General features: G+C 66.4%; 3 protein-coding genes across 3 annotated transcripts; all 3 read right to left on the bottom strand.

Annotated features, from left to right (window-relative positions):
• Positions 1 to 5,684: 5,684 nt before the first annotated feature.
• Positions 5,685 to 11,737, bottom strand: CILP2 (cartilage intermediate layer protein 2). The gene is made up of 9 exons (XM_074163872.1): positions 11,677 to 11,737; positions 10,531 to 10,629; positions 9,918 to 10,190; positions 9,465 to 9,647; positions 9,055 to 9,213; positions 8,686 to 8,946; positions 8,434 to 8,542; positions 8,180 to 8,337; positions 5,685 to 8,077 (listed from the first exon to the last, which is right to left on the bottom strand). The coding sequence occupies exons 1-9, from the start codon at positions 11,735 to 11,737 to the stop codon at positions 5,685 to 5,687; spliced, it is 3,696 nt and encodes a 1,231-aa protein (XP_074019973.1).
• A 1,206-nt stretch (positions 11,738 to 12,943) lies between these two features.
• Positions 12,944 to 20,404, bottom strand: YJEFN3 (YjeF N-terminal domain containing 3). Its single transcript, XM_074163839.1, has 6 exons — positions 20,358 to 20,404; positions 16,824 to 16,932; positions 14,731 to 14,841; positions 14,508 to 14,621; positions 13,851 to 14,001; positions 12,944 to 13,158 (listed from the first exon to the last, which is right to left on the bottom strand). Exons 1-6 carry the CDS (start codon positions 20,402 to 20,404, stop codon positions 12,944 to 12,946), a joined length of 747 nt encoding a protein of 248 aa, XP_074019940.1.
• Positions 20,405 to 21,363: 959 nt separating this feature from the next.
• NDUFA13 (NADH:ubiquinone oxidoreductase subunit A13) lies at positions 21,364 to 22,829 on the bottom strand. Its single transcript, XM_074163783.1, is given in 7 exon segments — positions 21,364 to 21,568; positions 21,570 to 21,584; positions 21,908 to 21,977; positions 22,099 to 22,170; positions 22,506 to 22,584; positions 22,734 to 22,788; positions 22,791 to 22,829. Coding segments are annotated over 7 exon segments (435 nt in total). The 3' UTR covers positions 21,364 to 21,463.
• Between the last annotated feature and the right edge of the window lie 66 nt (positions 22,830 to 22,895).

Genomic DNA, 22,895 nt, shown 5'->3' with positions numbered 1-22,895 from the left:
GAATATAGAATACGGAATATGGGATGCTGGATGCAGGATATGGAATGCGGGATGGGCGATATGGGATACCAGATGAGGGATACAGGATGCAGGATATGGGGTATGGGATGTGGGATGCAGGATATGGGATATGGAATATGGGATGCGGGATGCAGAGTGTGGGATGTGGGATAGGGTTGGCACCCTGCAGCTGGGGATGTCACTGTGCCGCACACCAGAGCTGATCACCAAATAAATGCAAATCCTGCCAGGAGCAGCCCAGGCCAGGTTGGAGCTGGGGGGTCGGAAGGGTCCTACAGTCACGGTGGTCCCACAGCCACCTGTGTACCGGTGTCACCGTCCCTGCCACTGTGATTGTGCCGGGGAGCCGAGACACGTCCCCCCCCCCTGCAGCACAGAGCCCTGTCACCAACCACCCAACCCCAGGGATGCTCTGGCCGCATCCTGGCATGGGGAGACAGTGGCCACCGCCTCACCTTTCCTCCCCCCAGCTCCAGAAATAGCTGTTCCACTTGGTATTTTTATTCTGCTGCTTCATGTGATATAAAAAGCAATAGCTGTGAAATTAAAAACACAAAATATTTACCAAACTTCAAGTTTTTGAGTCAGATTTTCAGCATCTGGAGAATTAAAAGGCCCTGGCAGATGCGGTGAGCTGTCAGCGTAAAGGCTTTAAATACGTTGTTATTATTATTTATGGTCTGGAGCCTGAAGAGGAACGGAGGCCAAAGGTTTCAAAAATAGCTTGAAAAACGGGAATGGATGTTTTTTCCAGAACCAGCTCACTTTGAACAGCAAGATATTGAGATGCAACTCTTAAAAAAATAAATAAATAAATACAATATATCTAAAAAGCAACTGGGGGAGGAATGTGCATCGTCGAGGGCTGCCCCAAAGCCGCCCCGGCACGGTGAAGCTCGGCCATCCCCGTGGCATCCTGGCTCAGGCTCAATTCGGAAAGCAAGTGTTAGTGCTCCGGGCAGCCCCTCTCCCTTTTCCCACTGTTTTCCCCCACATCCTGGCTTCCAATGGCCTCTTTCCCAGAGGACACACAGCAATAGCCCCCGGTGCCCCGGCTTTGGGAGGGATTGGGAGGGGGTCTCTCGCCTCTGGTTTGTCCTTGTTCGAGCACCGTTTGTTTTCCTCCTCGGGCAGGTTGTCCGGAGGGAGCGCCGGGAGCGGAGCGGCTTCTCTTGGCCAGACGGCCTGGAATTCGGCAGCTGGATCTGACCCGGCCTCGCCATCGCAGCAGAGACAGGGACCTGGCACCTCCTGTGTCCCCCCTGGGGCCAGGTGCCCGGAGATGCTCCGGTTGCCGGGGGAATGCTCCGGATGCCCAGGGAAGCTTTGGATGCCCAGGGATGCTCTGTTTTGGGGTCCCCGGGGATGCTCAGGTTTGGGATCCCCAGGGATGTTCGGGTGTGGGATCTCTGGGGATGCTCTGGCTGCCTGAAGATGCTCTATTTTGGGGTTCCTAGGGTTGCTTGGGTTTGGGGTCCCCGGGGATGCTCCAGTTCAGGGCAGGACACGGAGGAGACGCCTCTGCACCCTCCCGGGGCTGGAGCCCTGGGCAGGATGCGGCCCCTGAAGCAGCAACCCTGGGTGTGGTGGAGAAGGAGCCAAACCAGCGAGGAGGGGGAACATTTTTGGGCTGCCGGGGGCCAGGGCCAGCTCCTGCCGCAGCGGCGATGCTCCGTGCCCTTCTCAGCCCTCACTCACCCCACGGCTTGGCCTTGGGGAGGCTGTGGGGCAGCATAGCCCCCCCCCCAGCCCCTCGGGGGGACCAAAAGGAGGGTCCTGGGCAGGCACAGTGCTTCTGCTTTTCCCTTTCATCCCTTGCCTGCGCCTGTTCCCTTTCAGCCTGAAACGTGGGCTTCTCTCCTATTTTGGGTTGGCTTTTGGGCTGGTTTCTTTTATTATTTTAAATTAGGCACTGTCATTATATTTTCCATTATTTAAAAAAAAAAATAAAAAATAGAGAGAGGGAGAGAAAGAAAGCGAGCAGCTTCCCAAAGCCCTTTCCAGCTCCCGGCTGCTGCTCAGAGCAGCTTTTGTTCCCGGCCAGCACCGGGACGTGCTCGTGGGGCTCAGCGCGGCGGCACCCCCTTCCCGCAGCCCGTGCCGTGGTTCCCTCCTCCCCATGGGGTGGGTGGGGAGTTTTGGGGGACTGCACCCCGATGAAGGGCTGCTGGGAGGAGGTTGGGGGGTGTGGGGGCAGAAAGGAGCTTCTTCCCCACCACAGGGGCCCCGGCAGCACCGAAGGACGTGCCGATGTGCCGGCACATCGTCCTGCTCATTTACGTTGGGCTCCGGCCATCCCTAATTGCTGGCGGGGTGGGACGGGAGCTGCCAGCTCCCGGGCTCCTTTCTTTTTTTTTTTTCCCCTTCCCCGCTTTGCTGTTCCCTTTTTGGCCGGGGGCCGGGGGGTAACAAGAAGCAGCTGAGCCCGTTCCCAACCCGGCCACCCCCACCTGCCTTTCTCATCACCACGGGGAGAAGCATCCTGTCGGGAGCCATCCCAGGATGTTTCCATCCCTGTCTCTGCCTCCCGGGCACCGTCGGAGCTGGATGGACCCGAGCGGGGAGCGGGGCAGCGTTGCATCCGCACCTCACCCACCCCAAAACCCATGGCCAAGACCCCACCGCACCCCCATCTCTTACCCAAAGCCGGGGGGGGACTAAGGGGGTCCTCGCTCTGGCCTCCCACCTGCCCATCACGGAGCATCTCCCATGCCAAGGGGATGAAAAGGCCAAAAAAAGGGTAGTTTTCACCCCAAAGCCATTTTATTGCCAAAACCCCCCTCTGGGCTCTCTATCCCACAGCCTGTGGGTCTGACGTGGGGTCCCTGCGAGAATCCCCCCCACCTCCAGCCCCCACCGTGTACCCCCCCCTCCGGAGCCACCGTGGATGGTGCAGAGCCCTATGCCGGTGGTTTCTGCTAACGATGACAAGAATTAGAGACAAAAGCGTCCCAGCTGGCAGCCTTGGACACGCAGCCGTGTAATCACGGGCTGGACTGCGAGGCTCAGCATTGCCTGGAAGCCGGGAGGGGCCGGGGGGGGGGTTATTTTGGTACCCGATGATGCTCTGCAGCACACGGGTGGAGTGCGGGTCCGGCCGGCCCCAGCCAGCACGGGGGGGGGGCATTTGGGGCCAAGGTGGGGACCAAGGGGCTCCTTGTCCCCAGGGTGGGAGGGTGCGGGACCCTCGGGATGGGGTCTGTGGGTTCAGCTCCTGTGTGGAGGGAGCAGCATGAGGGTTTTGGCTGCAGCCCCCCCAGCCCAGCCCCTGACCCCAGGCGGGTTTCCAGCCCTCGGGAATGTGGGGCTGGGCTGGACACCCAGCATGGACCTCCCGCAAACCCGGCACAACCCTGTGTGTGTGTGTGCCCCCGGCTCCTTCTCCATGTCCCTGGGATCGGGGGGAGCCCCTGGACACCCCCTTGGCTCTCCCCTGCCCCCATCTCCCCCCATCCTCTCTGTCCGGAGCACCCCATGGCATGACACTGGGGATCCCAGTCGGCACTGGGATGGGATTGGGTGAGATGGGGGTGCAGCGGTGAGCACAAGGGGGTGCAAACGGGGGGGGGTGTCCAACCAGCCCCTTTTCACGTGGCTGCTTTTTGTCGGTTTTTGCCCCATTTTTATTTCCAGACGCCATAAATAGCAGCAGAGCTGCAGGAGCCGCTTCCATCTGCCCTGCCCGCGCAGCTGCCTCCGACCAAGCCAACCAGATGGTGGAAAACAATCCTGCCCGCTGGCGCTCCCCCCAGTTCTCCCAGTTCCCCCCAGTCCCCCCTAGCCCCTGGTGTTGCCGCCAGCGGTGCCCACAGGGGAGCATCCACCGGCCTCCCCCGGTGACAAGGGATGTGCGTCCCAGTGGGGCAGCTCCCAGCACCCAGGGACTGGCAACACCCAGATTTTGGGGGGGGCGTGGGGGGGTGGGAGCCCCACGATGGGGTCTCGGCGTTTCAGGTGCCCCTTCCCACGCCGTGCCGCGGCATCACCCACCCCACGTGCTGGCGTCCGGCTGTGGTGGGTTCCCATCCAGGCGGGATGGGGAGCGGGGCTGGGATTTGGCCATCGGTTTGGTGAACAAGCCCCCCCCCTCCAAACCCTCCTCCCCGTCCCCCCGGGTGCCCCGTGTCCCCTTTGATCTCGTGAGCGGCTGCATCCAGTATAAGGGTGAAAAAATGCCGCGGCGTGGCCAAACCATGTTGTAAAAGGGAAACGTTGTCCCGGGAGCAGGACGGGGGGGGGGGGTTGGCCCCGTAAACGCTGTCTGTTCCATTACAGCATCCGCCGGGAGCCGTGGGTGGGAGGGGGCACGGGAGGGGGGGACACACGCCTGCAAAACCCACCCTGTACCGTGAGCCAAGGGGGACAGACAGACGTCAGATGGACAGATGGACTCACTGCCTTTCTCCCTAGCTGGGATCACCCAGTGGGTGCCCGGCTCCTGTGCGCTGGTGGGGGGGCTATGGGGATGGATGAGTCCCCCCCGCCTCCCCCGGCTGCCACGTCCCCCGGCCGCGGGGAGCTGGCACGGTTCCCCCCACACCGCAGCCAACCGGCTGAACCGGGACCAAGGCAAACAGGAGCCGCCGGGACGATGCTACCGTGCGGGGTGGGAGGCGATGGGGCAGGATTTGGGGTGGGGGGACACACATAGGGGGTCTGGGCTCCCCCCCGGAGAAGCCCAGCAGCCAGGCGGGTGTACACACAACTGTATATTTTGTAATAAATAATGTACAAATCCGTACGAGCCCTTGGTGCACGCCGGCACCGCTGCCACGGAGTCATATCCTGCCATTGCCGCTCGCTGCCCTGGCCCCCGGCGCACCCCAGGAGTTTTTTGGGGGGTCCCTGCACTGGGGAGGGGTTTAAGAAATGCCTTTTTAATTTTTTTTCTTTTTTCCTTGGATAAAGGCAATTGGGGCAAAACGCTCCCCAAGGGCAAAATAGCCGGGTCGGTGGTAGCAGGATGGGTGCAGGATGGGGCCCGGCCGGGCTCTGCCCTGGGCTTGGGTGAAGGTTGTGGGGACGGAGAACAGTGTCCCACCGAGTCCCTGTGCCCGTGCCAGGTCAGAGACCCCAGGGAGGGCTTTTTATCCACATCCTCAGGGTGTCTCCCCAAAAGAAACCCCATGTTTCCTTGTGGGGTGCGGGGCAGGGATGCAGCCGGTGCTCCCGGCACCCTTGGCCATGGGCACACGGGAGCCCTGCCACTGGACACGGGGCAAAGCACCGGGCAGGGGACCCCTTCCCATCCCAGCCCCTTCCCCTATTCGCTTCCACCCCCTCTTTTATTCCGTTTTATTTAAATAACCCCTGTGGGGCCGCGGGTCCACTGCCGGCATCACCGGCACCACGGTCCCCGGGGCTGAGCACCAAGAGCTGCCCCGCGTGGGGCTGGGGGCAAGGGCAGGGGCAGCACCGGGGCAGGGGGGGGACGACTGGCAAGAACAGCAGGGGCTGCCCACTGTCACCCCCCTCCCCACATCCCGGTGGACCCCTGCCCTGCTGTCCCCCGGGGGGAACGGCGGGGGGGGTCCCACTTCACGTGTCCCAAGTGTGTGTGTGTCCCCCCCCTCGGTCGTTATAAATGAGTGCGGGTAAAAGCGATGGGGAAAGGGAGGGCAGAGCTGAGCCGGGAGGGGGCACCGGGGAGGGGTCTGCGGCGCTCACGGCTGCCCCCGCATCCGGCCCATCCTCCGCTGGCCACTGGGGGTCCGGCGGGTGGCTGTGGGGCCCGGGGCTCGGGCACCAGAGGCAAAGTCCATCACCTCAGGGGGAGCCCGGCGCATCTCGCTGGCCCCCATCTCCCGCCGGATCTCGGCCAGCGCCTCAGCCGGGGCCGTCAGCAGGCGCTGGAAGAAGCTCTCCCTCCCTGCCGGCCGCTCCTGGCAGGTGAAGGTGACGGCCGTGCCGGTGTCCGCCTTCATCTCCCGCGAGAAGCCGTCGGAGGTGCCATCGAAGCAGCGGCCGATGGCGATCTCCTTGGCCAACCGCGGATTCTGGTCCGTCACCGTGTAGATGCCATAGTTGTGACCCAAGGGGTCAACCGGTGCCAGCATGGTGAAGGCGGCCGTGTGGTTGTTCTCCGCCACCGGAGGGTGACGGGTCAGGTACTCCCGGAGGAGGCTGTTGATGGCCGTGCGTTGGCAGCTGCCTTGGGGGATGATGGAGACCAAGGTGCGATCCACCAGGCTCTGGTCGAAGAGCATCCCGCTGCACTTGAACTCCACGCAGGCGCCCGAGGTGTTCTCCAGCAGCATGTCCCGCACACTACGGGTGTCCCGCAGCCCGTAGAGCTGCCCCTGGGTGCGGGGGTGGCTGCCCCCCACATTACGGGACCTCACCATATACTCCTGTGGCCCCTCGATCCGCACCTTGATGAAACAAGCCCTGAACTCCTGAGGGTTGGGCCACCACGAGAGGTAGTCGCCGGTCCAGGAGGTCAGGTCGCTCTCCTTGAAGGGCACCACGTTGTACTCGTACTTGTCCACCTCCACGCGGTAGAAACGGAGGTGGTTGGCACTGACTGGTGCCTCCTCGCACTCCTCGAGGCTCCGGTAAGGGTAGATGGGACCATTGGTCTCGTCAACGTTGTTGGGGTCAGGCTTGGCCACGTTGATCTGGAAAGCTGTCTTCTTCAAGTTGGGGTCATCGTGGTCCAACCGGCGGTAGCCCAGCTTGCCCAGGTAGGGTTGGGACACCCCAACAGCGTTGGGGTTGAGCTTGGGGCTGGAGGCCACGGCTTCCAGCTCCTCCCCACCCAGCGTGGCGGTGACGTAGGCCGAGTAGGCATCAGGGCGCTGGCCATCGCAGAAAGCAGGTAGACAAGCGCCGTTGGGACCTGTCACCACACTGTCGAAGCGACCCCATGCCCGGGGGTTGGAGGGATAACCAGGCTGGGGCTCCAGGTTGATGAGGCTGATGACCACCCCTTCCAGTTGCTCGTAGGGGTTGAACTTCTCATTGCTATAAGCCCTGACCTTGACGAAGCAGCGGCGGTCCTCCGGCACGTCCAGGTTGAAGAGACGCCGCTCCCGGATCTCCAGGTTCCCCACCAGGAAGGTTCTCTCCTCCCTCTTCCTCCGGTTCCCCCCAGCCGGCCGGAGGACCCCTTCCTCCTCCCACAAGCCAGTCTCGGGGTTCAAGGACCACAACTTCATCTTCTGCAGGTGCTCCGGCATCCAGACCTGCCCCGCATCCATCCGCACCTCCACCGGCCCCGTCTGCAGCGCCGCCCCGCTCTCCCCTTCCCGAAAATCCACAGCGAACATGCCATAGGTCCGCAGGGGGACAATCTCCCCCTCGGCGTTGGTGAAGCTGAGGTCGCTGGAGGCAGCACCAGCCGTCGCCATGTCCCTGGGGTCTAGGAAGGTGACACTGGCTTTGACCGTGCCCTTGAAGACCTCCCCGGAGGGACGGAGGAAGGCGCCAGCAGGAAGGACGAGCTCCCCGATGGGTTCCCGGCCGCTCGCCTCCCCCAGAGGGATGGCGTTGCTCTGGTTGCCATCCAGGTCCACCGGCTCCTTCTTCCGCAGCATCTTGACCTCCTGGTAGACAGCACCGCCGCGGCGGTTGAAGGGCAGGACCTTGACGGTATCCACGAACCTCTGCTGACGGTCCACAAAGCGGGCCACCAAGCGCTGCGTGTCCGGTGGCACCTCGATGGTGAAGGAGCCCTTGTAGCCGGTGAAGCCGACCTTCCTCCCGCCCAGGAAGATCTGCCCAAAGCGCAGAGGCTCGCCGGTGTCGGCCGCCGTCACGCGTCCCTGCACCAGGACGCGGGGTTGGGCGCAGGGTCCGCAGCCACACTCGGCCACCACCTTGATGGGCAGCAGGGAGCCGGCGCAGGGGATCTCCCGCATCTCCATCCTCCGCACCCCGCAGCAGCGCCCGGTCTCCGCCCCACACCCCGACCGGCCGTCGGGGCCACCGGCGCACGGGGAGGGAGGGCAGCGACCCACGTTGTAGTAGCGGGAGCCGGTGGCATCCTGCGGGCACTCGCTGGGCAACTCCACCAGGCTCGGCTCAGGCTCCGGCTTGCAGTTCTGCTGGCCCTGGGCTGGGGAGAGGGGACGGGAAAGGGGGGATTAGGGTGACTGTCCCCACCGCACGCCCCATCCCAGGGTGATGCTGGTGCTAAGGAAGCCCGTCCTGTTCTCACCCAGCACGGTGAGCTGTGCCGGTGCCGATTTGATGGCGCCCGCCTCGGTGCTGGCTTTGCAGTGGTAGGTGCCAGCCTGCTCCCGTGCCAGCCCCCGCAGCGTCAGGCGGTGGCCGTACCGGTGCACCTTCCTCTCCAGCATCGTCCCGTTGTGGTACCTATGGGGACGGGGACGGGCTCAGCGGGGACGTGGTGGGGGCTGCCTTTCCCCACCGCCCCCAGTTCTGGCTTTGTTCTGCCCAGACCCTGCTCACCAGTAGTATTTCTTGGGGATGGGGGTCCCCGAGGCTTTGCAGCAGAAGGTCACCTCCTGCCCGGCCACTCGCACCTTGGACTTGGGGTGCAGCACCATGTAGGGCTTCTCTGCAGGGGAGGAAGGTGGCAGAGGGTACAACGAGTTGCGGCCGCCCCCCCAGATCGCTCCCCCTCCACCGTGCATCCTTCGGGGACGTCCCTCGAGGGGTGCCCGGCTGGTCCCCCCTCCCACCCCACACCTCGATGCTCACCCAACCTCTGCAGCCTCAGGTGTGCCACCGCCGCGCCGGAGCCGTTGGTGACGATGGGTGCCAGCCCCGGGGCGAAGCCCTCGCGGTGGGCGCTGACGTTGGCGGCGGTGCCCTCGCACACCCCCACGGCGGCGAAGCGCCCGCGGGCATCGCTGTGGGCCACCAGCACCGGCGGGCGGCCATCCAGGTAGATGCGGGCATCCGGCAGCGCCGCGCCGGTGGCCGAGACCACGGTGCCCTGCAGCGTGTGCCCGGGGCAGGCTGTGGGGCGACAGGGCGCTCAGACCCCACAACCACGGCCGGTGGTGGGGTTAGGTGGGTAGGGGGGCACCGGGGAGGGTGTCCCCGTATCCCCAAGGGCAGGTATACCTGGGCAGGGTGAGGGGGGGCATTTCTGCACCTCGACGGGGCGGCCGGGGCATGGCACCTTCTTGGCTTTCTTGCAGCTCCGGCGTCGGATGCGCGTCCCAGCGCTGCCGCAGCTGCGGGAACAGGGGCCCCAGGCGCCCCACGCCATCCACGCCGGCTCTGTGGGGGGGGGGGACACCAGGCGGGCATCGGGCACCACGCTCCCCCCACCCCAAACCCCCAGTGTCTCCCCACCCTGGGAGTCTCCATCCAGCCACCCCTCACCCCCGCCAAGCTGTATTTACCAGCGTGGCCTCTGTTAATTGCAATTAAGCTGACGATGTGCAGGCAGTGGGGGCCGGGAGAGGAGCCGAGGGTGGTCGGGGGGCAGGTGGGTGCCGGGGGGGGGGGGGGGGTGTCAGGGTCCCTACCTGGGCAGGGGCCGGCGCTGCACGGCCGGCGCTCCACGGCTTTGCCCTTGCACTTGAGCTCCTTGAGGGTGGCCACCGGCCGGGCGTTGAGGCAGCGGCGACTGCGGGTCTGGATGCCGCTGCTGCCGCAGGCGCTGCGTGAGCAGGGGCTCCAGGAGGACCAGTGTGACCAGTAGATGTGCTCTGGGGGCGTGCAGAGGCGTTAACGGGGCACCCACCACCCGCACCCAGCTCCACGGGGGGCAGGTTGCCCCCCCCCACCCCGGGATGATGCCCAGCGCCCTGCACCCGGGGGGTGGTTGATGGATGGAGGGAAGCTCTGGTGCAGCCGCAGCTCCCGGTGGGATGCGGAAGGGGTTGACAAGCAAGGGGTGAACGCACCAATGGGTATGGGACAGCCCCCCCCCCAAAATGCCATTGGGGTCTGGGGGGTAGGGAGGGGCAGGCACTCACCCAGCGGGCAGAGGAAGCGGATGTGGTAGTTGGAGCAGGTCTTGCCCTGCGGCTGCTCCTTGTTGATGCAGCGAAACCCCTTCTTGGGGCTGACGTGGACCACCTCGCCCACCTCCTCGGGCAGCTCCCACTCAGTGGTGCGGGCCTGGATGGCCACCGGCCGCTCGCAGACGCGCCCGCGGTAGTAGAAGCGAATGGCCTCCAGGCTCTCGTAGTCCCCGTCCCCCCCGGGGTGGTCGATGTTGAACCAGGACGTCCACTCGGCTCCTCTGCCTGCGACGGAGCGAGCCCTGAGGATGCGGATGGGGAGAAGCCCCCTCCCCGTCCCTAAGCACCCCGGGGTGCCACCGGGGCTGGGGACAGCTCGGGGACCTCAAGGAGGAGCGGATGAAGCACATGGGGATGGAAGGCACCGGGGAACGTGGCGTGGGAGCCTCAGGGAGCGCAGGGTGGACACCACATCCCTGCTGCGAGGGTCCCCCGGGGACACCACCACGGGGGGAGATGGCACCTCCCAGGCTGGCATTGCCCTGTGCAGCCCCTTTGGGGTGTCCTGGCCATGGGTCCCCAATAACACAGTGTCCTGCGGGGGGGGGCTTGGGGACATCCATACCTGCCGTGTCCAAGTCGAGGTCTGCCAGGCTGGGGGCTGCTTTCCAGGGCTTCCCGGCCGTGCCGCTCTTCCCCGGCTCCGAGTCGTTCTCCAGGGGCTCTGGGGGAAGCACAGGGGTGAGACCACCCGGTGCCAGGGGCACCCTCTCCCCAGGGCACCCAGGGGTACCCGGCCGGTCCCTCCCCAAGCTGTGGGCACCAAAGCAAAGACCACGGCACGATCCTGGCGTCACACACGGCCCCAGCAGCCAAACTGGGAGGCGGCAGGAAATTGGGCTGTAAAACCGCAACCCCCGGGGGGAGGGCGGAAAAAAGGGATCTGGCAAGTGGAGATGCTGCCACGGCAGTGGCCGGGCTGGGGAGGGGGGCTCAATGTGCACCCCGGGCAGTGGATGTCACCACGTCCCACGAGAGCGAACCCTGGGGAGCCGGGGTCTCCAAGGGCAGCTCTGCCCCCCCGTGTGGGTGACCCTGGGTGCTGCGATGGGGGGGTTCAGCCATGCAGGGGGGGGGCACCATCCCTCCACCAGCAGCAATCCAACCACAGGGGGGACTTGACCCTGCCACCTCCTGTCCCCTCCCCAGGTGGCAGGGAACCAGGGGGACAGCAGGACCCGTCACAGCCCCTGCTCTGCAGGTGGATGGAATTTGTCCCCAGGACATTCCTGGTCTCGCACGGACGCTGCCCTTGGCACCTTGCAGAGACCCCCATGGGGCTGGGGGGGGGTCAGCACCGGGGGGCAAAAGCCCCATGGAGCAGCTGGGGTGGCCAAGGATCACCAACCATCCGGCGCTGGAGCAGGCAGAGCTAGTGGGGACGTGGCGCAGGGCACGTCCCCGTCCCTCTGGTGACATGGCTTTGGGGAGGACAAAGCCACCCTGAGCCTCACCAACGTGTCCTCCCATGGGCAGGTGCCACAGGGACCACCCTGGCCGTGACCACTACCTTGGCACACACCTGATCCCAGCACACATCTGTCCCCGCCGCACATCTGTCCCCGCCGCACATCTGGCGAGCGCTCAGCCCCATCCCCATCCCGCCCCACATCGCCGCCGCCAGCCCCCCCCAGGAGGGCAAAGGATGCGCCCGATGGCAGGGACGTGTCCCCCCGCATCGCCGCGGTCGGGCGGCAGACCCCGACCTTACCTGTGGCCCCGGCACCGTGCAGGGCAGCGAGAGCCAGGAGGGCCAGCGCCAGCTCCCCCATGGTTGCCCGCACCGGCAGCAGGTCGGCCGGTGACTGGGAGGGCGGCGGGACCGTGGGTCTATATATGAGGCCTTTCCCCCTCGCGCCGGCAGACAGCGGCAACCGGCTCCTGGCACGCGGGGCCGGCGGCTCTGCCGCGGCTGGACCCGTGTCAAGAGGGAAGCGGGAAGGAGCCCTCCCCGGCGAGGCGGCCGCACGCTGCCGCTCACCGCTCCAGCCCGGGAAACTTGAGGGTTTGTTTTTGCAAAAGCTGCTAAAATTGGATGCGCTCGGGAATGCGGAGGGGAGGGAAAGGGGAAAAAAAAAAAAAAAAAAAAAAAAAAAGGAAAAAAAAAGCCGAACAAGCCCGGCCTCGGTGCTCCTGCGGTTGGGGTCGGGGTGCCAGCGCTCCCCTGGCACTGGTGGCCCTGGGGCACGGCCGACTGGTGGGGACGGTGGGCGCCCGCGCCGTGACCTGGCCCACGTGGGTGTCCCGGAGCCGCCCGCGTCCCCACGCTGAGCCGGAGCTGAGGCTGGGCAGAACTCAGTGCACCCATGGCCCCAACTGCCCCCCCCCCCCTCCAGGGGCTGCAGGAGGCAAAGAACCCCTCGGCGCTGGCGTGTGACGGTGAGGGGGGGTTGTGATGGGGCGAGGACCACCCCCTCCCTGGGGTTACCCCCAAACGGCAGCTGCCCACGGTTGGAGACCGCAGCCCCCTCCCACGGCCCGGCCGGCGGAAATCCCGGTGCATTCCCTGCATTCCCCGAAACTCCGGCTGCACCGAGCTCCCCCCGGGGCCGGGGGGAGGCAGCTCCCCGCGCTGCCACAGGGTCAGCAACACCCTCTCCGCTGGGACAGGTGGGGATGGTCCCCAGCGGTGGCTCGTCACTGCTCTCCCTGTTAATTAAAGCCCCCGTTTTCCTCCCGTGACCCTTCCCCGGGTTCAAGGGTTTTCGGGTACGGGGGAGAGCGGCAGCACCGGGGACCCCGCAGCCACACAGGGACCCCGACGACTGCCCCATCCCCATGGGACGGGCGATTGAGGAGGTCACACCGGCTCTGTCCCCAAAAGCAGGTTGGTGACAGGTCCCAGGGGACACGGGGTGTGGAACCGATGAGCCCCGGCACGAGCCCCCAGCCCAAACCCTGCAAGGAGGCCACCGTCCCCCCTCGCCCCGTGTCCCCAGGCAGACGCCGACCCCAGGGGAGAGCCACCACCATGCGCTTTATTCCCGGGGGGCTCGCAGGGCCACCACGCACTCGGTGCCGGGGTACTCGGGTGGGTTGAGCTCAAACTTCTTCTGCACGTCGTAGGGGAGGAACCGCCCGGCCACGAAGTGCTGGCGACCCAGGAAGCGACGGGTGCACTCCTTGGGGGCCGAGAGGGACACCAGGACGTCGGGGCTGATCCCGCCGCTGCCCCCGGCCTCTGCATCCCACCCTGCGAGGGCAAAAAAACGACGCGGGGGTCGGGGGGTGGCCCCAGGGACCGAGGCCGGTGCCTCGGTGGAGGATGCTCTGGGGGTGGCGGAGATGGGGAGGGCAGAGGGAGGATGGGGAGGGCAGAGGGAGGATGGGGGTCCATGTGTCGTCCCCCCCGCCACCACCACCAGCATCACCGCCCTGCGTGGCTCCGGCTGCATCCTGGCACCCAGCAGGGTTTTTCTTGGTGGGGATTCACCGGGGGCTGTGCCGAGGACTCCTGTTTGCTCCTGCGGCTGGTGTCAGGGCAAGGAGGGGGGGGGGGACACGCAACCGGGGGGGGGGGGCGGGTTTGTGATGGCAATTCCAGGCCTGGCCACCAGACACCCGGGTGTTTTCAAATTACATCATGTCTCAGTTCAGGGAGTTTGTTATTTACCGTGGATGCCCTGAACGCATCCGTGGGGAGCAGCCGCCAGCCCCCGCTCCCGGCGGGGACACTGCCAGGCTGGCGGGGGGGGGGGGGGGAATACAGACCCAGAGGGGGTGTCCCCGGGGCTGTCCCCACCCTGGGAGGGCACCGCAGGGGGCTCCCCCGCCACCCAGGCGCTGAGCCCGGGGGGATGCCATGGTGGACAGGGTGACAAGCCTGGAGGTGGGGGGGTGTGGTGTGTCCCATCCTGTTTGGGGGGAAAGGGGGGCGCTGAGCACCTGAGGGCACGTCCAGGCTGACGATGGGGATGCGGACGTGCTTGAGGGTGGCCAGGATGGCGGCGCAGGGCTCCCTCCCCTCGCTTGCCTCCCCCTCGGCTCCCAGCACAGCGTCCACCACGGCGTTGTAGGCATCGTTGATCAGCTGCACCTGGGGGGGGGGGCATGACAAGGTGGGCAGCGGGTGTCCCCCCGGCCAACCCCCCCAACCCCATGGGGACAGTCACCGAGTCCACGCGGGGATCCCATCTTCCTGCATAAATAGACTCACCCGGCAGCTCCTGCCAAAAAAATTCCCCCCCCTCCAAAACAGAGGCAGGGAGGGGGGGGATGTGGGCAAGGAGAGGCGGGGGGGGGGGGGGACGGGACGCGTGGCCTCGGCCAGGGCAAGGCTTTCGGGTCACATTCCTCCCGCCAAGCCCGGCGGGCGCTTCCAACAACAACAGAAGCCGGTGGCTGGCGGGGCCGCGGCAGCCGCCGCTGGATTTCATGGCATCCCCGGGCTCCCAGCAGAGCCGGGGGCGGGCGGGGAAGGAAGAAAAAAATTTAAAAAAAAAAAAAAAAAAAGAATAATAAAAAAAAAAGAATAATAAACTCAACCACGTCAGCCGGTGAATGTGGCAGTGGTGGCTCCCGAGGCGGGGGGGGGACACTCACCTCGGTGGGGAGGTAGGAGAGGAAGGGGATGTCCATCTTCTCACACTGCGTCGTGAAATCCCGGTACAGGGGGTCCGGGGAGCGTTTGGGGTAGAAGATGGTGGGCTCATAGTCCTGTACGGCGGAGAGGGGGGATGCGGCGTTGGAGCCCGGCATCGCTCCGGGATGAAGAGGAGGAGGAAGAGGAAGAGGAGGAGGAGGAGCAGGGGAGGGAGATACCTACAAAGATCCGCAGGTGCCGGGCACACACCAGCCCGATGGCTCCGTTCTGCGCCGGGCCACACACCACCAGCACCGTGGGCTGCTTCCGCGGCAGCGACGGCAGCGGGAAGGCCTGGAGAGAGGGGATGGGGACATCGCAGCAACACTGAGCCCCGTCCCCCCCCGGGTCAGCCCTGGGGGTGGCACCCAGCGCCAGGGATGGGGGGACCAGGCCTTGAGGGCAGATGGACTCGTGATGTGGATGTGCTGCTGGGTGGGCAGCATGGGGCACGGTGGGATGGAGATGATACCCAAGGTGGGATGGGGATGGCACCCACAGCGGGATGAGGATGGCACCCAGGACAGGGCATGTGATGGGATGGGGTGATGCCCACAGTGGGATGAAGATGGTGCCTGTAGTGGGATGAGGATGATGCCCATGGCCGGATACAGACGGTGCCCATGGTGGGATGGGGATGGTGCCCACGGCTGGATGCCAACAGTGCCCATGGTAGGATGGTGATGATACCCAAAGTGGGATAGGGGACAGCACCCATGGCAGGACAGGGCACGTGATGAGATGGGAATGATGCCCACAGAGGGGTGGGGATAGCACCCAGGGCAGGACAGGGCTCATAGTGGGATGAGGATGATGCCCAAGGCAGGATGCAGGTGGTGCCCACAGTGGGATGGCGATGACACCCATGGCAGGACAGGGCTTGTGATGGGATGGGGATGATGCCCACAGAGGGATGGGGATGGTACCCACAACAGGACTTGGATGGCACCCAGGGCAGGACAGGGCCCATAGTGGGATGAAGATGATGTCCATGGTGGGATGAAGATGATGCCCATGGTGGGATGCAGAGGCTGCCCTTGGTGGGATGGGGACGATGCCCAGGACAGGGACGATGCCCGCGGCGGGATGGGGCTCCCCGCCAGCCTGCAGGGAGGCGGCCGCGCGCTCCGCATACCAGCAGCCGGCAAAGGGAGGCTCTGTTTATCCGTTGACGGATTTTTTCCTGCTCCCGGAGCCTGGCTCCCGGTCCCGTCCAAGCGCCAGAGCCCTGAGCGGCACGGCCTGCTCGCAGCCACCCCTGGGCTGGACAAAGCCACGCTCTCCTGGCCCTGGCCCTGCCCCAGCGCTGGCCACGCTGCCGGCTGCCGTGGGGCTTCTGGGGACGTGCCGGGAGGGGACGATGCCGGGTGGGTGGAGGGGGACACCCAAGCTGGGGTCCGTGGGTGCTCTCCAGGGCTCAGCCCCGTGAGGAAGAGGAGGATGCTCAGCCCCATGAGGAGGATGCTCAGCCTCGCTCTCCCTCAGCCGGGGCCGGAGGTGGGGATGTTGCGATATGGGGGTCCCTGGAGGGGTGGGCGGCCCCATGGCATGAGACCAGGATGATCCCTGGGATTGAGAGAGGTTCCAACACCCAAATATTTCCCCTCCTCGGGCAGCTCCCGCGCCCTTAGAGAAGGCGGGGGGGGGGGGGGAAAGGGGGGCAGAGCATGGTCCAGACACCTCCAACGGAAAAGCTGAGCCGGGCGGGCGCGGAGCTCGCCGGCCTCCGAGGCACAAAGCTGCCCTTGATGCTGCACCTCTCGCCCACGCTGCCTCCTCCTCCTCCTCCTCTTCGCATCCAGGACCAGCACTCAGGACCAGTCGCAGGAGAGCATTGCCAAGCCATGGGGAGCCCCCCCGCCCCGAGCATCCCCCTCCCCGCACAGGGCAAGGGCTGCCGGTGCCCTCGACACCCCAGGGAAGGGCTGAGCATCCCCCTCCCGTGGGGAGGGGTGTAACCCGGGGGGGCTCCTTCACCCCAGGGGAAATAATGATGGGTGGCTGATGAACACAAACCACACACCCCCCCCACCATCCCCCCCCCCCCAGGGAGGGGCTGCAGCCCTGGCATGGCCAGAGCATCGCTCACCGCTGGCTCTGCCACCAGCCCTGGCTGTCCCCTGTCCCCACACCTTGGTCTGGGGAAGGAGGGTGACCACAGCCCGGGATGGGAAAAGCCACGTAGGGGGGGGACAGGATAGGGTGAGGGTGGGAGAGCAGCTGGCAGGGTGTCCCCAGCTCCGGCAGGGTGTCCCCAGCCCCTCTGGCCACCTCACCTTGGTGATGGCCATGGCACAGGCGTGTCCCCAGATCTCGATCAGCTGCTGCCGCCCGAACCGATAATCCTCCAGCAGCTCCTTCTCGATGGCCTCCGCCTCCGCCTTGCTGCGGGGGGAGCGGATGGCAGTGAGGACGGGTTCATCCCCCCAACCCTCGGGACCCCGCCGTGTCCCCCGGGGGATGCTCGGGGCGGGGGGGGCGGGTGCGCTGGGCAAGCGGGCTGGGGGGCTCGCAGGGCTGGGGGTGGGCACAGCCAGCGACTCGGGGTTGGGGACGTGCAGGGGTGGCAGATTTGGGGCCCGTCACCACGGGGTGGGGGCTGCGTTTCATGCGAGGCACAGCCCTGGCAGCGTGTGTGTCCCCCCCCCCACCAGGGGCTCGCGGGGACGGGGCCGTTATATAAAGGAGGAACAATGCTGCGGTTGTTCCTTCGCTGCCGAGCCCAAAAGTTGGCAGGGCTGGGGGAGGCTCCGAATTGGACAATAATTGCTCACATCTGTTGGCTCACCTGCGCCGCGGCGGGGAACAGCGTGTGCCGGATCCAGCGTGTGCCGCCGTGCGGGATGGAAGGGATGGGAAAATCCAGCCCCCCCCCCCCCCCACCACCACCACCACCGTGCCAGGAGAGGCCGGAGTCGGGATTCCGGTGGCCCAGGAGTGAAAACTTGCAGCTGAGGTGGCCCAGCCCCGGCCCCACGATCGTTTTGGGGGTGCACGCTCACTCCTTGCTCGGTCCCAGCCGTGGGGAGGGGACCCACCGCCCCCCAGCCACGTGAAGGAATGGTGTGGTGCTGCTGGCCCCGGGAGCTGGATGGGGTTATGGGGCTGGGATCCCACTGGGTGCCTGGTTGTGGGGTGGCCCCACACTGTCCAGGCTGACCCCACAGACCAGCCACGTCCCCTGGCGTCCTGGCAGCCCCCAGAGACCATTTAGATGTGACATCCCCCAGCCATCCTGGTTGATCCCACCCCATCCCCTGGGTGTCCTCACAAACCCATCGACACCCATAGACCCCCCCATGCCCTGCTCACTCTGGCAGACCCCATAGACCCTACAGACCCCATAGACCCTACAGACCCCCTCCCCTGGCCATGCTGACAGATCCCATTGACCCCACATCCTCTGGCTGACCCCCTAGACCCCCCCTACCCCCTGCATGTCCTGGCAGACCCCAGAGGCCCCCAGTGCCCTGGGCATCCTGGCAGAACCCCAGGAAAACCTCCTCCTGTCCCATCCCCTCCTGTCCTTTCCCATCCATCCCATCCTGTCCTTTCCCATCCCATCGTGTCCCATCCATCCCATCCTTTCCCATCCCATCCATACTGTCCCATCTTGTCCTCTCCTGTCCCATCCATCCCGTCCCTTCCTGTCCTTTCCCATCCCATCCAATCCTTTCCCGTCCCATCCATCCCATCATGTCCCATCCAATCCTATCCTTTCCCGTCCCATCCTACCCTTTCCCATCCCATCCCAGTCCCCAATCCTTTGGTGCCCTCTAGTGAGTCCCAGCCCGGCCCCAGCCCCACAGCAGTGTCCTGCAGGCAAATGGGGGGTGGGAAATAGGCCAAATCCAGCCCCCCCTGGTGCCCCCTCCCGTGGTGGGGCTGGGGGGGCCGAGCAGCCCCCAGCGCAGCTGTGTTGTCGGTCACCCAACAAAAGGCACGTTCCGGCTCTGACAAAATTCCCCGCGGCTGCTCCAGGGGAGAACATTGTCCGTAATCGCTGCTGGCAGGGAATCCTGGGCCCCGGCCCGGGCTGGCACCCGCTCTCCTGGCATCGTCCCCGGGGGGAGGACGTTCCGGGGCTCCCTGGGTCCTGGCTCACTGCCCGCTCAGGGAACAGCATCCCCCCCAAACGCTCCGGGGTGCCCGTTTGCCACCAGCCCTCCCCGCTGGCCCCGGGATTTGCCGTTTGGCTTCGCTGTAGGGTCTGCGGACACGACGGGGCGGGGGGGGGGAAACGCTGCTCCTGTCCCCTGCAGAGGGGACAGAGCTCAGGGGAGACCCAGCAAAGCCCAAGCTGACCCAGTTCGACCCAGTTCAACCCAGTTACCGGTGTCACCCAGAGGGAACACTGGGTGGCTGGGGCTCCTGCGCCCACCAATGGGGCAGAGACCTTGCGGGGAGCGGGAGGGAGAGGAGCCGAGGGACGAAGGGCTCGAGAGCATCCCTCCTGCGTCCCCTCCCGTACCCCGGCCCCGGGAGCAGCACGCTCCGGGCTCTGCATCCTGGTTCCGGCTCCGTGTCCCTCTCTGCATCCTGGTTCCATATCCCAGTTCTGCATCCCAGTTTCCCATCCCTGCTCCACATGCTGGCTCCATGTCCCCCTCTGCATCCCGGCTCCACATCCCAGTCCTGCATCCCAGTTCCCCTCCCCACCCCTGCTCCATATCCCAGCTCCATGTCCCACTCTGCATTCCTGCTCTGCATCCCGATTCTGCATCCTGGCTCCATGTCCCCCCCAACTCTGCATCCCAGTTCTTCATCCCAGCTCCCCATCCCTACTCCGTATCCCAGCTCTGTGTCCCCCCCCCTCTGTATCCCGACTCTGCATCCCGGCTCCGTGTCCCCCTCTGCATCCTGGTTCTGCATCCCAGTTCCCCTCCCCACCCGTGCTCCATATCCCAGCTCCATGTCCCCCTCTGCATCCCAGTTCTGCACCCCAGCTCCCCATCCCAGCTCTGTGTGTCCCCCTCTATCCTGACTCTGCATCCCAGCCCCGTGTCCCCCCGTGCATCCCGATTCTGCATCCTGGCTCCACATCCCGGCTCCGTGTCCCCCTCTGCATCCCAGTTCTGCACCCCAGCTCCCCATCCCAGCTCTGTGTGTCCCCCTCTATCCTGACTCTGCATCCCAGCCCCGTGTCCCCCCGTGCATCCCGATTCTGCATCCTGGCTCCACATCCCGGCTCCGTGTCCCCCTCTGCATCCCTGCTCCACATCCCGGCTCCACATCTTGGCTCCGTGTCCCCCCCAACTCTGCATCCCAGTTCTTCATCCCAGCTCCCCATCCCTATTCCGTATCCCAGCTCTGTGTCCCCCCTACTCTATATCCCAACTCTGCATCCCAGCTCCGTGCCCGCCGCTCGTCCCAGCTGGGCTGCAGGACCGTCCCGTCCCCCCCCCCAAAAAAAAAACCTCCCCGGGGTGGAAGTGGGGGGGACACCGGAGGCACCAGCCCTACCTGGGACTGGGGTCCCCCCTCTCCGCTCCCCGCATCTGCCGGAGACATCCCTGCCGCAGCCATGGAGACCCGGGATGCAGTTGCTCTGGCAACCGAGGCTATTTGGGTACCAGCCCCCCCCCCCCCCCCTCTTTTACCCACCCCCGCAACTCGGGGGTGCGATACCCCCCCCGGGGGAACCCACTGTCCCGGGGTGGGGGACAGAGACACCGTGTCCCTCCCCCGGCGGAGCCCCGGAGAACATCGGGCAAGAACCGAGCCGAAACCGGGCGGGGGGGCTCCCCGGGACCGGTGGGGTTTGGCGGGGGGGGGACGACGGGACGGGACACGAACGACACCGGACTCACCTGAGGTACCGGGGGGGTTCCCGGCAGGGACCGGATGCGGAGCTCATACCGGGGGCAGCGGGAGCGCGGGCACCGGCAGAACCCTGCGGGACTGGCGGCTCAACGCACATTCCCCCCCCCCCCCCCCCCGCACCCCCCCTCCCCGGAGCTTCTCGGTGCCGCCCGGGGGAGGTGACTCCGGTTGCCCCCGCCCCCCTGCCGGCCCCCCCCACCCCACCCCACCTTCCCCGGGCTCGCCCCTCCGCCGACCGGCGGAGGGGCGAGCCCGGGGAAGGTGGGGTGGGGTGGGGGGGGCCGGGAGGGGCAAGAAATCGCACCCCCCCCCCCCCCACCTCAGCCCCAAAAGACTCAAAATCGGTGCTTTTTCTGCTCCCCCCCCCACCCCATGGTGACAACGAGGGACAAGTCACCGCTGCAGGGGACAACGGGGGGCAGGAGTGTGGGTACCCCCCCCCCCCCCGCGCTACAGGAAGATCTCCAAGACCCCAAAATTGTTTGGTTTTTTTTTTTTGGTGACACCCCCCCCCCCCAAACCTGGCAGAAGCTTCATCAGAGCCCCCCCCCCCCCCCAGTAGACCCATGACACAGAGGGACAAGTGTGTGTCCTCCCCCCCCCCAACTTCAGGTGACAAAACAGGGTCAGGAATTGGGGGTTCCCGTCCCTCAAACGAGAGGAACATCTCAAAAGAATCAAAAATCAATCAAAAATCAGCGTTTTTTGGTGTGTGTCCCCCCCCTCCAACCCCCCCCCCCCATCAGAGCCCCCCACCGGACCCTGACAACGAGGGACAAGTCCCTCCTGCAGGGGACAAAGGGGGGTGGGGGTACCCGCCCCCCCCTTCTTGGGTGCTTTTGGCAGCTGGATCACAACCCCAGCTCAGCCCCCCCCCCCCATGCCCCCCCCGTCCCCCTCCCCTGCTCCGGGACGCCCCCCCCGGCACGATTTCCCGCTGGGGGACAGGGAGCCGTGCGAGAAGAAGCAGGACACGGTGTGGGACACCATGGATTGAAGAGGGGGGGGAGTTTAATCAGAGGGGGTGGGACAAGGTGCCCCCGCGGTGCCGGAGGACAAGGGGGGGGACGGGGGGGGGGGTCCAGGAGGCAGCTCAGACGTAATACTGGAGCCCAAACTTCTCGTTGTCCATCTCGGCGGGGGGGCGCAGGTAGTAGAGCTCGTCCAGCGTCGGGGGGACCCAGCGGTCGGTGTGGAACCGGGGACTCGCCGACCTGGGGGGGGCGGGCGGGGGGGGGGGAGAGAGCGCTGGAGCCGGGGACACACACACACACACACACACACACACACACACACACACACACAGAGGACACACAGGGAGGGGCGCAGCCACCTCCCATCCATCGGCGTGTCCCCCCCCCCCCCCCCCATATCACCCCTTCCTAGGGGGGGGGGGGGGCTTCATCCCACCCGGGCGAGCCGAGCTTCCCAAGAGATTCACCCCCACACCCACCCCCCCCACCCCCCCCCCAAATCCATTGGGACACCCAGTTCCCCCCCCCCCAATTTCCCCCCCCCGGCCCCAGGAATCACAAACCTTCCAGCCAGGAACGTCCTTCATGATTTTGGCCTCTTCGTCCAGGTTCTGCCGCAGCAGCCGGAGGGTTCTGCGGGGGAAACGGGGGGCGGGGGGGGCGGGAGGGGGGGCTCAGCCCGGGGGTGGGGCGGGGGGGGGGACACACGGGACACAAAGAGCGGCCGTGGGGGCCCCCCCCCCCTCCCCGGTACCTGCGGTCCGACTCGGCCTGCAGCAGCGGCATCAGGGCGATCCGCGCCTCCAGGTCCTCGATGAGCAGCCGCCTGCGTCGGGGGGGGGACGGGACGGGGGGGGTCAGAGCTCAGCGGGACACCGGGAGTGGGGGGGCACCGGGAGTGGGGGGGGAACCGGCACCGGGAGAGCACCGGGGGGGGGGGGGGGGGGGGCTGCGGTGGGGGAGAACGAGGTGCCGGAGCCGGTGACACCCCCCCCCCCACCCCGGGCAGGGGGACACGGGGGAGGCGGGAGGGAGGGGAGGGGGAATGGGGGGGGGTGAAACGGGAGAACCGGGGGGGGCGGGCGGAGAGTCTCGGGGCGGGACCGGGGGAAGCACCGGGGGGGGACGGGGACGGGGACGGGGGGGGACGGGACGCGGCACCTGCGCTCCCGGTTCCACTTGATGAGGGTGTAGTAGCCCAGGAGGAGGCTGCCGACGCCGAGGGCGAAGAGGCTGTAACCTGCGGGGGAAGGGTGGTGTGTTGGGGGGGGGGGGAGCGGGTGAGAGGCGGCACCGGGAGGGGGGGGGAACCGGGACACCCGGGGGGGGAACCGGGCCGGGCCTCCCCCGCGCAGCCCCCCCCGGCTCCGCTCGCCTCCCGCCGCCCACCTGAGAGCCCGCGGCGCGGGAGGTGCCGCTTGTAGTCGATGGGCCCGTACCCCCCCCGGGGGGGGGCATGTCCTGCTTCACCTTCGGCGCCGCCATCCCCGGCGGCCGCCCCGTACGTCACTTCCGCCGCCCTCGGCCGGAAGCGCCGGGCGACGGGAGGGC

The sequence above is a fragment of the Numenius arquata genome, chromosome 25, assembly GCF_964106895.1.
Source record: "Numenius arquata chromosome 25, bNumArq3.hap1.1, whole genome shotgun sequence".
Taxonomy (NCBI): Eukaryota; Metazoa; Chordata; class Aves; order Charadriiformes; family Scolopacidae; genus Numenius; species Numenius arquata.
Note: the sequence above shows the minus strand (reverse complement) of the source record. Positions and strands in the feature narration are given on the sequence as shown.

Excerpts from the sequence above, each read along its gene's own strand:
- CILP2 (XM_074163872.1), bottom strand. The coding sequence starts at position 11,737 with ATGGGGGAGCTGGCGCTGGCCCTCCTGGCTCTCGCTGCCCTGCACGGT. Across the intron at positions 10,630-11,676 it reads GCACGGTGCCGGGGCCACAG|AGCCCCTGGAGAACGACTCG; the intron begins GTAAGGTCGGGG and ends TGCTTCCCCCAG. Across the intron at positions 10,191-10,530 it reads CCTCGACTTGGACACGGCAG|GCAGAGGAGCCGAGTGGACG; the intron begins GTATGGATGTCC and ends GCTCCGTCGCAG.
- YJEFN3 (XM_074163839.1), bottom strand. The coding sequence starts at position 20,404 with ATGAGCTCCGCATCCGGTCCCTGCCGGGAACCCCCCCGGTACCTCAG. Across the intron at positions 16,933-20,357 it reads GAACCCCCCCGGTACCTCAG|CAAGGCGGAGGCGGAGGCCA; the intron begins GTGAGTCCGGTG and ends CTCCCCCCGCAG. Across the intron at positions 14,622-14,730 it reads CCCGGCACCTGCGGATCTTT|GACTATGAGCCCACCATCTT; the intron begins GTAGGTATCTCC and ends TCCGCCGTACAG.